Genomic DNA, 15541 nt, shown 5'->3' with positions numbered 1-15541 from the left:
ACAAGGCATTCACATAATCCAGAAGCCATTTTAAAACGGTGTTCCTTCTGCTCAATGTCATCTATCAGTGTCTAATTAGGTTTTGATATATTTTTGCCTTAAATATAAAAGGCTGATGCTAAAGTTCATCAGCATCACAGCATAATAAGGTAATTATTTCCAAGATGTGAATTATTTGTGAGATTCATTTTCTAAATCTGTTATTCAGCCTAAAAATAGAAAAATGAAAACTGACAATGAAATATTTTTTGTATAATCAATTCTAATGACTGCTTTACACTGACAAAAAAGAAAACAGTAATTATATACTTTGTACAATAAATAAAACGTAAAAAAATATTTCAATACATAAATAGAAGCTTTACACATCCAAAATACAGTACATATATATGAAATATCTCTCTAAAATTCAATGAAATACTACAAACTACTATAATTTTCTTTATAAATTATATATATTTCAATATAGAAATGTTTTTCTTTAACATTTTAAATTTCAGAGATAACTTGCATGGTAATATTGTGGAGAATAATTTTACATACCAAGCTTTTTAGTAATTAATTGTAATTAATAATTCAATGGAAGGGCATGATTGTGATAATATGAAGAAAAATTTCTTAATTATGCCAAAAGTACCATTTTTAGGAATATAAAGATACAGTGTTCCATTTCTGTATAGATGGTAATGCTGAAAATACAAGGGAAGGTATTAGATTTTTTCAGTATCTGTCTTGAGTACAACTCTGTAGAATGGTGGGGGCCAAACTGAGGGATTTCTATAAAGTCAAATTACTAGATTACCATCCCATCTCATTACTTACAAAAATTACTTTAGAAGCAGTCTTCTAAGGCAAAATGTATTTTAATATGTCTCAAAAAGTTAATAAAAATACTGCTTCTTAATGTTTCAAAGCCTGTATGATAAATAAACCTCCACTTTATGTACTTTAAAACATGGTCTTTATATATAAACTAGACAAACTAATAACTTAGGGGTAATGGAGAGACAACTGAAGACATTTATTTCTCTATTCGAATAAAGGTGAGGAAAAGTTATGATGATGCCTAAGAATACTTTACTAGGTAAGTGTCGAAAAGGTCAGGAGTTCAATATTTAATACCATTTTGGTGTTTGCCTATTTTATAATATTTGACCCACTGTATTAGTTATTCAAGAAGAACGTTAGGTAACTTTAAAATGACTTGAGAAAGTTTATTCTTTCTGAAAGTGTATATGTAGTGTTTTGACATACATACATGTATTTATATATTTATAAAATTATGTTGCAGATTTCTGAAGTTCTTGAGAGTAATTTCTTATTCTCAAATGTACGTAATCTTTCCAGTAAAGAATACACATTGATTTAAAATCTGTTATAACTGTACTTACTTTCAGAAAGAATATTTGTTCTGCAGTTTGTAAGGAAATTTGTTTACAAATATAAATTAATCTGCATTAACATCTTTTTCCCATATATCCCATGGCATATAGTCACTTAACAGAGTGACTGTTTTTTTATCCTTTAAATTTTATCCTTTAAATAAAGCCTGCAATTTGGGAGTGTAAATGTATAGTCTGATTAAAAAGTTAAAACATACTAAATATGTAGAGTATATAACAATTTAATTGCTACTGATCCACTGATATTTATTTTCTGTTTCTTCTTTTTGGACTCTTTGTTCTTCTCGGTGATTAGCTGCAGCCCAAAATGTTATTTTTTTGAGTACTTGTTGCAGAAGTTTAGGAGGTAATAAAGATATCTGACTTTCTAACATGATAGAATTTTTACCAATGCAGTCAAGGCATGACCTGTAAATAAAACATAACAGAATTATTAGTCTTGAACCTGAGGTTATAATATAAAATATTTATAGTTAAGAATTCTTTCTTTTTTAACACTGTAGTATTGGACTTTCACAGATCTTTTTTCAATTTTTAATTTTTGTCAGTACATAGTAGGTACATATATTTATGTGGTACATGAGATGTTTTGATACAGACATGCAATGCATAATAATCATGTCATAGAAAATGGGGTATCCATCCCCTCAAACATTTATCCTTTGTTATAGTTAAGTATTCCTAAAATTTAAAATCATCATAAAAATTTTACATGGCAATGCATTCATTTGTTTTGTTTGGAACATGATAGGATTTTTTTTTCCCAGAGCACCATAATAATCATATATTTTTATAGCATAGAGACTAAATCTGACCAAAATCCAATGGAAACAGAATATATGGCTTACCATGCATAATGTTCTTTAAGTAAAAATGATTCAGACTTAATTTCAAACTAGATGAGTCTATGGCAGCTCCTGTTTATGTCATCCTTTCAGTCAGCCCAATAACCATATACCCTTCTCGCAGAACTGTCCTTTGCTTCTGTCACCTCAAGATGAAACATCTATTTTTATATCTGCTCCATGTTTCTTCCATAAACAACTGCACGGGGGTTACACACTTGACTTATTTGACCCAGAGAGAGCAGGGTGAAAGACAGGAATGGAGCGATACAGGAAGTGCCAAGAGACCACTTGGGTTTCTACTCTTCTGGGGGCGTGGGTGTTCATTTCTTTTCCCCTTTGATTCCATTAGACTAGAGGGCAGTATCCTTCCAAGTACAATGCCCTTTTTAATCTTATGCTATTTTGAAGAGCATTTTGTACTTTAAAACCACAAGAAACTTAAGAACTATCAAAAAAGCATCTGTTTCAATTAATAAACTTTAATTCAAAAAATAAGTGTTAAAAAAATTTTTAACAGACTCATTTGATTCTGCTGTGGGTAACTTTAGTTGTCATTTTTACAAGCACTTATACTCTAGAGATTTAGATGTTCTTCTCTACTCTTTGAAGCTTTTTCCCTCCACTCTGGAACAACTCTAAACAAGAAGTGAGTTAAAATGTCCTGGGAGGTTGAAGTAGAGGTACAGGGTTCTGTGGGAATCAGAGGAGAAGAATAACTAAGACAACCTTAGCAAGCCAGGGGAAACTCTCCAGATGGAGGTCCAAGCTGAGACCTTGAGGTCCTCAACAAATTAAAGAAACAAAGGTATTCCAGCTAGAAGAACCACATTTGCAAAGCCCTAGAGATGAGAAATAAGATTACAGAAACTGCACTTCTATTGTCTAAATAGAGCTGGAGGGCAGAGCGCGAGTGGGGCATGGCCAGAGGTGAGACAGATGAATGGAGGCCCTGAGGACCATGCGAAGGAATCTGCTGTTTGTCTCTGGCAGTGCGAGCCAAGCAGGAATCATCACAATACAACATGTGATACATCAGTTTTCCATAGTAATATATAAGAATATTTCATGACTAATTTTTTTTTCCTGAGATGGAGTCTTTCTCTGTTAACCAGGCTGGAGTGTGGTGGCCTGATCTCAGCTTACTGCAACCTCCCAGTCCTGGGTTCAAGCGATTCCCCTGCCTCAGCCTCCTGAGTAGCTGTTATTACAGGTGTGTGCCACACCACGCCTGGCTAATTTCTGTATTTTTAATAGAGATGGGGTTTTGCCATGTTGGCCAGGCTGGTCTTGAACTCTTACCTCAGGTGATCCGCCCACCTTGGCCTCACAAAGTGTTGGGATTACAGGGCTCACTGCGCCCAGCCTCATGCCTAATTTTTATAGTAGCCCCAAATTCCCAAATTGCAGATATCCTAAATATAATAGACTAGTTAATAAATTGTATTTCTTGTTGTTGTTTTTTTTTTTTTTTTTTTTTTGAGACGGAGTCTCACTCTGTTGCGCAGGCTGGAGTATAGTAATGTGATCTCGGCTTACTGCAGCCTCTGCCTCCCAGGTTCAAGCAATTCTCCCTCCTCATCCTCCCGAGTAGCTGGGACTACAGGCGCATGCCACCATACCCAGCTAATTTTTTTGTATTTTTAGTCGAGACATGGTTTCACCACCTTGGCCAAGCTAGTCTTGAACTCCGAACTCCTGCCCCTTGGGTGATCCACCTGCCTTGACCTCCCAAAGTGCTGGGATTACAGGTTTGAGCCATTGCACCTAGCCAATAAACTGTATTTCCACGAGATAGAACCTATATAGCCATTACTAACTTAAGTATAGATTTATTATACTGAATGATTATTTACATGAAAGATATTACAAAACAGCCTGCATAATTTGATCCTTTATACACATTCACATATACATATATGTGTACTGCTCTTGCTGAGGTTTCCAATGACCTCTTAGCATGATTAAGTTCACTCTAATCATTTAATAAAATCATTAAAATCATGTATATAGGGTTATATATTGATCATTACATAAATGATTTATATATAAAATCTCTCTCTGCTGGGCGGGGTGGCTCACGCCTGTAATCCCAGCACTTTGGGAGGCTGAGGCGGGCGGATCATGAGGTCAGGAGTTCGAGACCAGGCTGGCCAATATGGTGAAACCCCATCTCTACTAAAAATACAAAAATTAGCCGGGTGTGATGGTGCGTGCCTGTAATCTCAGCTACTCGGGAGGCTGAGGCAGAAGAATTGCTTGAACCCAGGAGGCGGAGGTTGCAGTGAGCCAAGATTGCGCCACTGCACTCCAGCCTTGGTGACAGAGTGAGACTCTGTCTCAAAAGAAAAAAAAAGAAAAAAAATTTCTCTCAGTATATATATATACATATATATATACATGTACAATTTTTATAATTTTACCAATACATGTATATATATATCCCCTACAATGGTTCATAGGTGATTTTTTTACTATATACTTTTCATATCGTATGAATTTTCTTGGTAAATACATCTTTTTACAATCAGAACAATATAGCTATTTCTTTTAATTTCTTATAATATTCTTTTATATCCAAAGGTAAGATGAACATGATCCCACAAATCTACTAGACGATATAAGCCACTTTCTATCATTTCTACAGTTTTTCATCTTCTGCATCATTGCTTATCTCCCCTCCCAAACCTGGGTTTTGTGCTTTTTGGAACACCAGCTGTATGTTCTATAAACACCCCTGCTTCCTCTGACTTGCTGAAATCTAAGAAAATTGTTGTGTGTGCAGCTTTCTTGAGAAAATAGTACACATTTTCCCTCATCTCCATTTTCACAGTCAAGGATCCAGTGTCTGTAGTCTCACTTCTCACCACTGCTTCCAGGTTATATCATTTCACATGCAGGTGTTGCCATCTACTAACCTCCAGCTCATTTTCCCCCAGTCACTGAGGACTTTGGCCCTGGCTCACCACAGTCCCTTTCCTTGACTGATTTTAGCATCTGTGTGGAGAACCCTTTTCATTCTTTATGACCTTGCTCAGGACAGTTCCACCTGTGAAATCTGAAACTCCCATCCTCCTCTTGGACCAGAAACCTCTTATCCTTTTAATTCTTACACTCCCTTACTCTTTGGACTCTTCTCGGTTCTCCAAATAATAAGACCCTTCCAGTTTTAACTTTCTTTTGTATCCAGCCTAGCTTACCTGCACTTCATTCTCTTGCCAGCAATTTTAATCCCCTTCACCGTTTGTTACCCATCCCAGCCAAACTGCAGTGATGGATAAATTCAGCCAGTCATCTCCTTTCTGCACCTGCGACCCAGCTGTTTAGTGCTACTGGGGAAAGCCATGTTTCTAAGCTATGGTGCCACTACATATTGATGATATTCTACCTCAGCTGCGTGCTACTTTGTTATATATCCCGCAGACAGACGTCAGCATCTTCCTGCAGTCACCTAGGCAGCTACTTCAAATCTTCACCATTCATCTTAAGTTCTTATCCTCACCTCTCTTTTCTCTTATCAGATGACCTCACTATCAACTAGAACTTCTCAATGTCCCACCCCAACCAAAAAAGTTTTCTATCTATATATCCATACTTCCTTCTTTCTCCACTATTTTAAAGAAAAGAATCCTTTCTCCAGTCAAGGACTAATTTAAAAATCTGTTTGCTAAAATCACCTTCTCAAGACACTGCTCTACCCGCTTTTCCTGCATTTTCTTGTGTTTCTAACAACCTACTCTCCATTGGCTTCTCCTGCCCAACTGGCATATAAACAAACATACTCATCCTCCCTTGGTCTTGGTGCTCTTCCCCAGAAGTCACCCTTCACTAACAGAGAAATGGTGGAGAAGGGGATTAAAATTGCTGGCAAGAGAAAGAAGTACAGGTGAACTAGGCTGGATATGAAAGAAAGTTAAGGCTGGGTGTGGTGGCTCACGCCTGTAATCCCAGCACTTTGGGAGGCCGAGGCGGGTGAATCATGAGGTCAGGAGATCGAGACCATCCTGGCTAACACGGTGAAACCCCGTCTCTACTAAAAATACAAAAAATTAGCCGGGTGTGGTGGCGGGCGCCTGTGGTCCCAGCTACTCGGGAGGCTGAGGCAGGAGAATGGCGTGAACCCGGGAGGTGGAGCTTGCAGTGAGCTGAGATCGCGCCACTGCACTCCAGCCTGGGTGACAGAGCGAGACTCCGTCTCAAAAAAAAAAAAACAGAAAGAAAGTTAAAACTGGAAGGGTGGAAGGGTCTTATTATTTGGAGAACCGAGAAGAGTCCAAAGAGTAAGGGAGTGTAAGAATTAAAAGGATAAGAGGTTTCTGGTCCAAGAGGAGGATGGGAGTTTAAGATTTCACAGGTGGAACTGTGCTGAGCAAGGTCATAAAGAATGAAAAGAGTTCTCCACACAGATGCTAAAATCAGTCAAGAAAAGGGACTGTGGTGAGCCAGGGCCAAAGTCCTCAGTGACTGGGAGAAAATGAGCTGGAGGTTAGTAGATGGCAACACCTGCATGTGAAATGATGTAACCTGGAAGCAGTGGTGAGAAGTGAGACCACAGACACTGGATCCTTGACTGTGAAAATGGAGATGAGGGAAAATATGTACTATCCCCAGTGCTTTTCAATCCAAATGTTCTAGGATCTCTTTAGTCTTTCCTTGTTCAGATCTCCCTTCTCTTGGTTTTTGTGCTACCATTATCTCCTGGCTAGCCTTCAACTTCTCTGGTCACTCTCTTGCTGCCTCCTTTTCTTCTCCCTCCCCCTCAAATGTAGTAAGGTCCTAATGCTGAGTTGCTGGCTTTCTCCTTACTTCTAAAACTCCTCCTGGCCAGAGCTAATCCACACTTACTAATTCTCCAATGATTATGAAATTTTATGTCTGGCCCAGAACTCTTTCCATATATTTAAGCATTTAATGGATAGCTCCACTACAGTTCCCATAAACACTTAGCACGTTCAAAACCAAACTCATCATTTCTACCCTTATGCCATCTTCAGACTGCTGCCTTTCTCCATATTCCTCCTATCATTAATTCTCCCCACTCCTTTTCCTTGGCATCTATTTAACTACCAAGTCCATTCTCTGTCCTAAATATCTCCATCTCCCTTCCTTCTCCAGCCCCATTGATACTTTCCAGATCAGACATTCACTCTGTACCTGACCACTGTAATAGTCTCTTTACCAATTTTCTTTACCCAGTCACATATCCCTTCAATTTTTCGTCCACTCTGTTGCCAGAGGAATTGTCTAACTTGTAATATGATCATCTTATTCTCTTGCTCCAAATTTTTCAATGGCTCTTGATCTCTTTTACACCAGATACTGTAAAAGAGAGATAAAGTTCTAGATGTCATATGATTTCTGATTTCTTGTCCAACATCATTTCTCGCAACTCTCTGCCTCATACTACATTCCAGGAATGCTCAAGAATTCAGTATCCAGAACATACTATGCTTTTGTATATATCTTTACACTAACACCCTTGCACTGTTTGTTCATGGCAAATTCTTAGCTCAAATCCTTCTTCTGCAAAGACTTCCCTAACCTTTGCCATCTTAATCACAGACAGACAAAAGGCCTTCTTCTCCAGTATTCTCATAAACTTTGTATATGTTTCTCTTAAAGCAATTTCCTTTTTCTATTGTAGAAAAAGTCTGGAAGCTTGAAAGTCTACCTTCTATATTATTAGCAATGTTAGGGAAAGGCCATGCCTTCTTATTTCACGGCACAGTGCCTTCCCAAGTAGGCACTCAAGTGTTTCTTGATCCCTGCATATGAGGAACTTGCAATCCAAAGTGCAGGCCACACCCTGGACTAATTAAATCACCATATGTAGGGGCAGAACACATGCATTAATTTTTTTGAAGCCCCTCATGAGAGTTTAGTTTGAGAACTACTGTGCTAAGAGAAGGGGTAGTTAAGAAAGACGTCAGAAAGGTCCAGTTTGAGCTAGTCTAATGGTTTTCAGGTGGTTCATGTTCTAGAACATCTAAATGTCACAGTATACTCCTTGAAATATAACTTGTCCCCTCTTTATCTCTCTCTTTCTCATATGTCTTCACTTATGTTATTCCCTCTGCATAAAATTCCCACACTTGCTCTCCCTCTCCCTCTCCCTCTCCCCACGGTCTCCCTCTCTTTCCACGGTCTCCCTCTCATGCGGACCCGAAGCTGGACTGTACTGCTGCCATCTCGGCTCACTGCAACCTCCCTGCCTGATTCTCCTGCCTCAGCCTGCCAAGAGGCACGCGCCGCCACGCCTGACTGGTTTTGGTGGAGACGGGGTTTCGCTGTGTTGGCCGGGCCGGTCTCCAGCCCCTAACCACGAGTGATCCGCCAGCCTTGGCCTCCCGAGGTGCCGGGATTGCAGACGGAGTCTCGTTCACTCAGTGCTCAATGGTGCCCAGGCTGGAGTGCAGTGGCGTGATCTCGGCTTGCTACAACCTCCACCTCCCAGCCGCCTGCCTTGGCCCCCCAAAGTGCCGAGATTGCCGCCTCTGCCCGGCCGCCACCCCGTCTGGGAAGTGAGGAGTGTCTCTGCCTGGCCGCCCATCGTCTGGGATGTGAGGAGCCCCTCTGCCTGGCTGCCCAGTCTGGAAAGTGAGGAGCGTCTCCGCCCAGCTGCCATCCCATCTAGGAAGTGAGGAGCGCCTCTTCCCGGCCGCCATCACATCTAGGAAGTGAGGAGCGTCTCTGCCCGGCCGCCCATCGTCTGAGATATGGGGAGCGCCTCTGCCCCGCCGCCCCATCTGGGATGTGAGGAGCGCCTCTGCCCGGCCGCGACCCCGTCTGGGAGGTGAGGAGCGTCTCTGCCCGGCCGCCCCGTCTGAGAAGTGAGGAGACCCTCTGCCTGGCAACCACCCCGTCTGAGAAGTGAGGAGCCCCTCCGCCCGGCAGCCGCCCCGTCTGAGAAGTGAGGAGCCTCTCCGCCCGGCAGCCACCCCATCTGGGAAGTGAGGAGCATCTCCGCCCGGCAGCCACCCCGTCCAGGAGGGAGGTGGGGGAGTCAGCCCCCCGCCCGGCCAGCCGCCCCGTCCGGGAGGGAGGTGGGGGGGTCAGCCCCCCGCCCGGCCAGCCGCCCCGTCCAGGAGGGAGGTGGGGGGGTCAGCCCCCCGCCCGGCCAGCCGCCCCGTCCGGGAGGTGAGGGGCGCCTCTGCCCGGCCGCCCCTACTGGGTAGTGAGGAGCCCCTCTGCCCAGGCAGCCACCCCGTCCAGGAGGGAGGTGGGGGGGTCAGCCCCCCAGCCCGGCCAGCCACCCCGTCCGGGAGGGAGGTTGGGGGGTCAGCCCCCCGCCCGGCCAGCCGCCCCGTCTGGGAGGGAGGTGGGGGGGTCAGCCCCCCGCCCGGCCAGCCACCCCGTCCGGGAAGTGAGGGGTGCCTCTGCCCGGCCGCCCCTACTGGGAAGTGAGGAGCCCCTCTGCCCGGCCAGCCACTCCGTCTGGGAGGGAGGTGGGGGGGTCAGTCCCCCGCCCGGCCAGCCTCCCCATCCGGGAGGGAGGTGGGGGGGGTCAGCCCCCCCGCCCGGCCAGCCGCCCCGTCCGGGAGGTGAGGGGCCCCTCTGCCCGGCCACCCCTAATGGGAAGTGAGGAGCCCCTCTGCCCAGCCAGCCAACCCGTCTGGGAGGGAGGTGGGGGGGTCAGCCCCCCGCCTGGCCAGCCGCCCCGTCCGGGAGGGAGGTGGGGGGTCAGCCCCCCGCCCGGCCAGCCATCCCGTCCGGGAGGTGAGGGGCGCCTCTGCCCGGCCGCCCCTACTGGGAAGTGAAGAGCCCCTCTGCCCGGCCAGCCGCCCCGTCCGGGAGGGAGGTGGGGGGGTCAGCCCCCTGCCCGGCCAGCCGCCCCGTCCGGGAGGTGAGGGGGCGCCTCTGCCCGGCCGCCCCTACTGGGAAGTGAGGAGCCCCTCTGCCCGGCCACCACCCCGTCTGGGAGGTGTGCCCAACAGCTCATTGAGAACGGGCCAGGATGACAATGGCAGCTTTGTGGAATAGAAAGGCGGGAAAGGTGGGGAAAAGATTGAGAAATCGGATGGTTGCTGTGTCTGTGTAGAAAGAAGTAGACATAGGAGACTTTTCATTTTGTTCTGTACTAAGAAAAATTATTCTGCCTTGGGATCCTGTTGATCTGTGACCTTACCCTCAACCCTGTGCTCTCTGAAACATGTGCTGTGTCCACTCAGGGTTAAATGGATTAAGGGCGGTGCAAGATGTGCTTTGTTAAACAGATGCTTGAAGGCAGCATGCTCGTTAAGAGTCATCACCACTCCCTAATCTCAAGTAACCAGGGACACAAACACTGCGGAAGGCCGCAGGGTCCTCTGCCTAGGAAAACCAGAGACCTTTGTTCACTTGTTTATCTGCTGACCTTCCCTCCACTATTGTCCCATGACCCTGCCAAATCCCCCTCTGTGAGAAACACCCAAGAATTATCAATAAAAAAATAAATTAAAAAAAAAAATTCCCACACTTGTTCACTGGGCAACTTCTACATCTCTCAAATCCTTCCTCCTTCCTCCCAACTCTCACAGGTAGAAATAGGGGCTTCTTCCATAATCCTCCCACTAAACTTTGTACAGACTCCTTTTAGAGTAAAGAATGTATGAGCTAAGACACTACAAGTCATATCACCAACTTAATACTAGCTTTGGGGTTAAAAAAGAAATTCTTCTATATTAAATATCTGTGTATGTGTGTATATACAGTCAGCCCCCTGTATCTGTAAGTTCCTCCTCTGTGGATTCAATCAACTGCAGATTGAAAATATAGTTAGGCTTATGACAGTTGCATCCGTACTGAACATGTACAGACTTTTTTTTCTTGTAATTATTCCCTAAACAAAACAGTGTAACAATTATTTTCATAGTATTTAAATTGTATTAGGAATTATGAGTAATATAGAGATTATTTAAAGTATATAGTAGGATAGGCATAGGTTTATATGCAAATACTACATCACCCTATATAAGAGACTTGAGCATCCATGAATTTTGGTATCCAAGTGGGGGTTTTCCTGGAACCGATCCCCACAAATACCAAGGAATGACTACATAACATATATATGATATATATTATTAGGCACACTCTAATTTCCAAAAAGTTAAAATGTGAAAAATGTCAGGCTTAGAATTAAGGAAATATAGTATGTTTAATATTACCATATAAACTAAAGGCAATTTTACAAACAAAACAGTGACTGTATTGTATGTGTACATACACACACACACACATATATACAAAATATATATACACACACACATATATATATATGTGTGTGTTATATTTATTTATTTATTTATTTATTTTTTGAGACAGGCTTTCAGTCTATTTCCAGGCTGGAGTACAGGAAACATGATCACAGCTCAACGCAGCCTCAAACTCCTGTGCTCAAGCCATCCTCCCACTTCAGCCTCCCTAGTAGCCACAGTAGCCAAGACTACACATGTGAGCTACCATGCCAGCTACTTTTTTTTTTTTTTGTAGAGTCGTGGGTTTCACAATGTTACCCACACTGGTCTTGAACTCCTGACCTCAAGTGATCCTCCTGCTTTGTCCTCTCAGAGCACTCAATTACAGGTGTGAGCCATCACGCCACGCATGTATATTTTCATTTTTAAAACTCACATTGGTGTATAGTTCACCATTATAAATTTGATTATACTCTTAGGAAGATGTGAACATATTCTTGAATTCATGTCATAAACAACCTGAAAAATATTTCAACGCTTCCCAAAAATGAGAAAGAAATTATCATATATTCATAGCAAATATATAGAAAATATTAAATTTGCTTACCTGAGTAGTGAATAAGGCTGTGTTTGAAAGATCAATAAATCATTACAGTGACCCTAATCAACATAAAAAAGGCATTATTAAGTTTTTGATAAAAATAACAATGAGTTAATAATTGAATGTTTCTTAATTTTATAAATGTAAAAGATATTGTATAAGGCAGCAAATAAATCTTTCTAGCTGTTGACACACACACATAAATTCATGCACACACATAAACATACATGTACATACATATACCTGCTACCTACAAACTTTGAGTTTGTGGTTTCCAATTTTCAGTGACCAAATTTTAACCTAACCAATAGCCTACATAATTGCAAATTTGAAAATAAGAAATACATTATTCACCGAGAAATGAGTTAAAAAATAACGGTAGTGGTTTTCTTTTTTTTTTTTTTTTTGAGATGGAGTCCTGCTCTGTCGCCCAGACTGGAGTGCAGTGGTGCAATCTCCACTCACTGCAACCTCCAACTCCCAGGTTCAAGCGATTCTCTTGCCTCAGCCTCCTGAGTAGCTGGGATTACAGGCGCCCACTACCATGCCCCGCTAATTTTTTTTGTATTTTTAGTAGAGACAAGGTTTCGCCATGTTGGCCAGGCTGGTTTCGAACTCCTGACCTCAGGTGATCCACCTGCCTCAGCCTCCCAAAGTGTTATGATTACAGGCGTGAGCCACGGCACCCAGCGCAGTAGTGGTTTTCAAACCTTTTTTTTTTTTTTTTTTTTGGAGACAGGGTCTGGCTATCTTGCCCAGGCTGGAGTGCAGTGGCGCAATCAGAGCTCACTGCAACCTCTGCCTTCCTGGCTCAAGCCATCCTCCAACCTCAGCCCCGCAAGTAGCTGGGACCACAGGAACAGGCTACCACGTCCAGCTGGTGTAGAGACAGGGTTTCACCATGTTGCCCTGGCTGGTCTCAAACTCCTGAGCTCAAGCAGTCTGCCGGCCTCAGCCTTCTAAAGTGCTGGGATTACAGGTGTGAGCCACCACGCCTGGCACTTTTTTTGTTTTTAAGCTGAACTTTTTCTTTCAAATAACTCATATGTAAAAATTTCCTCTTTACCTTGTCCTCCTTTTCCAGGTGGTCTCAAGATTCCCCGGGAATTCTCTCTTTTTTGTTTTTAGGACTCGCTCTGTTGCCCAGGCTAGAGTGCGGTGGTGCGATCTCGGCTCACCGCAACCTCTGCCTCCCAGGTTCAAGTGATTCTCTTGCCTCAGCCTCCTGAGTAGCTGGGATTACAGGTGCACACCACCACATCCTGGCTAATTTTTGTAATTTTTAGTAGAGATGGGGTTTTGCCATGTTGGCCAGGCTAGTCTGGAACTCTTGATCTCAGGGTGATCTGCCCACCTCAGCTTCCCAAAGTGCTGGGATTACAGGCGTGAGCCACCACGCCCAGCCCTCCCCGGGAATTCTTAATTTGAAAGTCAAGATCTGGAAGATTATTTGAATAATGAGTCTCTCATCTAAAAGTTAATGTGGTAGAAAAGTCACAGAAAATGTATCTAATCCTTTCAAATAGGTCTTTAGAATTTCATAATTTATGATCATGCTTTTAATCAGAATTCCTACTTTCATGATAAACTTTGTATCCTAAATGAAGATTTCTAGTGCCAAGAAAGAGAAGACAAACCACAAAATTTGCTTTTTTAATAAATGCGAAGTTGTAGTTTTAATCTTTTAGTGAAGCACTGAATTCTCAGCCAAAGAAAGCTCTAAAACTTTCAATATATAAAACATTTAAGTTAGGGGCTTCATAACTACAAAATAAAGCAAATTCCCTGGAGAGAAGCCATCCTGCTTTGGAGTTTGCCACTCCATAGGAGCAGCTCTGGAGATAACTGTGCCTCAAGAGATGAAAGGGAGCTAGTGCCCTCTGGGTTAGGCTCTGGCTCACCATACCCCATCCCTGATGGCTCAGAATCCTCTATTTTTGAGTGTCCTACACAAAACCAGATCAATCATTCCTGAACTCCTGTCCCATTGTGTATAGTGTATAAATATGGCCGCCCTGCTCTGAATTTCCCAGGGTGCTAGGAGTGAAAGAACCATACTCTCCAAATGCTACTCATTTATGCCTCTGACCTTAGTTTTATCAAATTTTAAAATTGAAATGCTTTAAACTTAAATGTAAAACAGCTGAGTAAAGCAGTGGTAAAAGATATATAGTAAAAAAGAGAATAGGCCAGGCATGGTGCTGATGCCTGTAATCCCTGCACTTTGGGAGGCTGAGGTGAGTGGATCACTTGAGGTCAGGAGTTCAAGACCAGCCTGACCAACATGGTGAAACCTCATCTCTACTAAAAATACAAAAAATTAGCCAGGCGTTGTGGCACACGCCTGTAATCCCAGCTACTTGGGAGGCTGAGGCTGGAGAATCGCTTGAACCCAGGAGGTGGAGGCTGCAGCGAACCGAGATCATGCCACTGCACTCCAGCCTGGGTAACAGCGAAATCCTGTCTCAAAAAAAAAAAGAATAATATACTTGGAATATTTCAACAAAGTAGTTTCCTCTTGAAGGGGCAAGCTAGTAGGTAAGATTCAGAAGGAATAATCAGGTGGCTTCAACAGTACTGATGATGTTCTAACTCTAAAATTAGCTAACAAAATTCATGGGTATTTATTATACTTAGCATCTACATTATTAATATTCTTTTTATGTATCAAATATTAGATACAAATATATATTTCTTTGAGACAGGGTCTCGCTCTGTCACCCAGACTGGAGTACAATGGCATGATCTTGGTTTGCTGCAACCTCCACCTCCTGGGTTCAAGCGATTCTCGTGCCTCAGCCTCCTAAGTAGCTGGGACTACAGGCATGCACCTCCACACCTGGGTCATTTTTGTATTTTTAGTAGAGATGGTTTTTGCTGTGTTGGCCAGGCTGGTCTCGAACTCCTGGCCTCAAGTGATTTGCCTGCCTTGGCCTCCCAAAGTGCTGGGATTTAGAGGCGTGGGCAACTACACCCAGCCTACATACAAATATTTTAATTCAATAATATTAGAGAAACCCATGTAAGAGAAAAGAGAAAGAGGAGTCATCCTTTAAAAGGTCTTCTTAATAATTTTGCTAATCAAACTAATAGACCTATTTTGATTTGTAAATCCAAAATATCCAGAAAGGCTTCATAAAAGCCAGTCATCCTTGCTGGGCGCGGTGGCTCACGCCTGTAATCCCAGCACTTTGGGAGGCTGAGGCGGGCGGATCAGGAGGTCAGGAGATCAAGACCATCTTGGCTAACACGGTGAAACCCCGTCTCTCTACTAAAAATACAAAAAATTAGCCGGGTATGTTGGCAGGTGCCTGTAGTCCCAGCTACTCGGGAGGCTGAGGCAGGAGAATGGTGTGAACCCGGGAGGCAGAGCTTGCAGTGAGCCGAGATCGCACCACTGCACTCCAGCCTGGGGGACAGAGCAAGACTCCATCTCAAAAACAAACAAACAAAAAAGCCAGTCATCCTGAAGATTAATTAAACCACAGAGTAATATTTCATGCCCTTCATATTTTGCAA

At 43.1% G+C, this 15541-nt stretch overlaps 1 protein-coding gene across 3 annotated transcripts in view; it reads right to left on the bottom strand.

The window, feature by feature from the left end:
• Positions 1–242: 242 nt before the first annotated feature.
• The window catches only part of KLHDC1 (kelch domain containing 1), a 63445-nt gene continuing 48146 nt past the window's right edge, over positions 243–15541 (bottom strand). For all 3 annotated transcript variants that reach the window (XM_509932.8, XM_009427763.5, XM_054666509.2), the window contains 2 exons: positions 12029–12081; positions 243–1811 (listed from right to left, as the gene is read on the bottom strand). In XM_509932.8, coding sequence (XP_509932.3) covers positions 1625–1811; positions 12029–12081 — 240 coding nt within the window. In that variant the 3' untranslated portion in view covers positions 243–1624. The remainder of the gene's footprint in view (positions 1812–12028; positions 12082–15541) is intronic.

The sequence above is a fragment of the Pan troglodytes genome, chromosome 15, assembly GCF_028858775.2.
Source record: "Pan troglodytes isolate AG18354 chromosome 15, NHGRI_mPanTro3-v2.0_pri, whole genome shotgun sequence".
Taxonomy (NCBI): domain Eukaryota; kingdom Metazoa; phylum Chordata; class Mammalia; order Primates; family Hominidae; genus Pan; species Pan troglodytes.
Note: the sequence above shows the minus strand (reverse complement) of the source record. Positions and strands in the feature narration are given on the sequence as shown.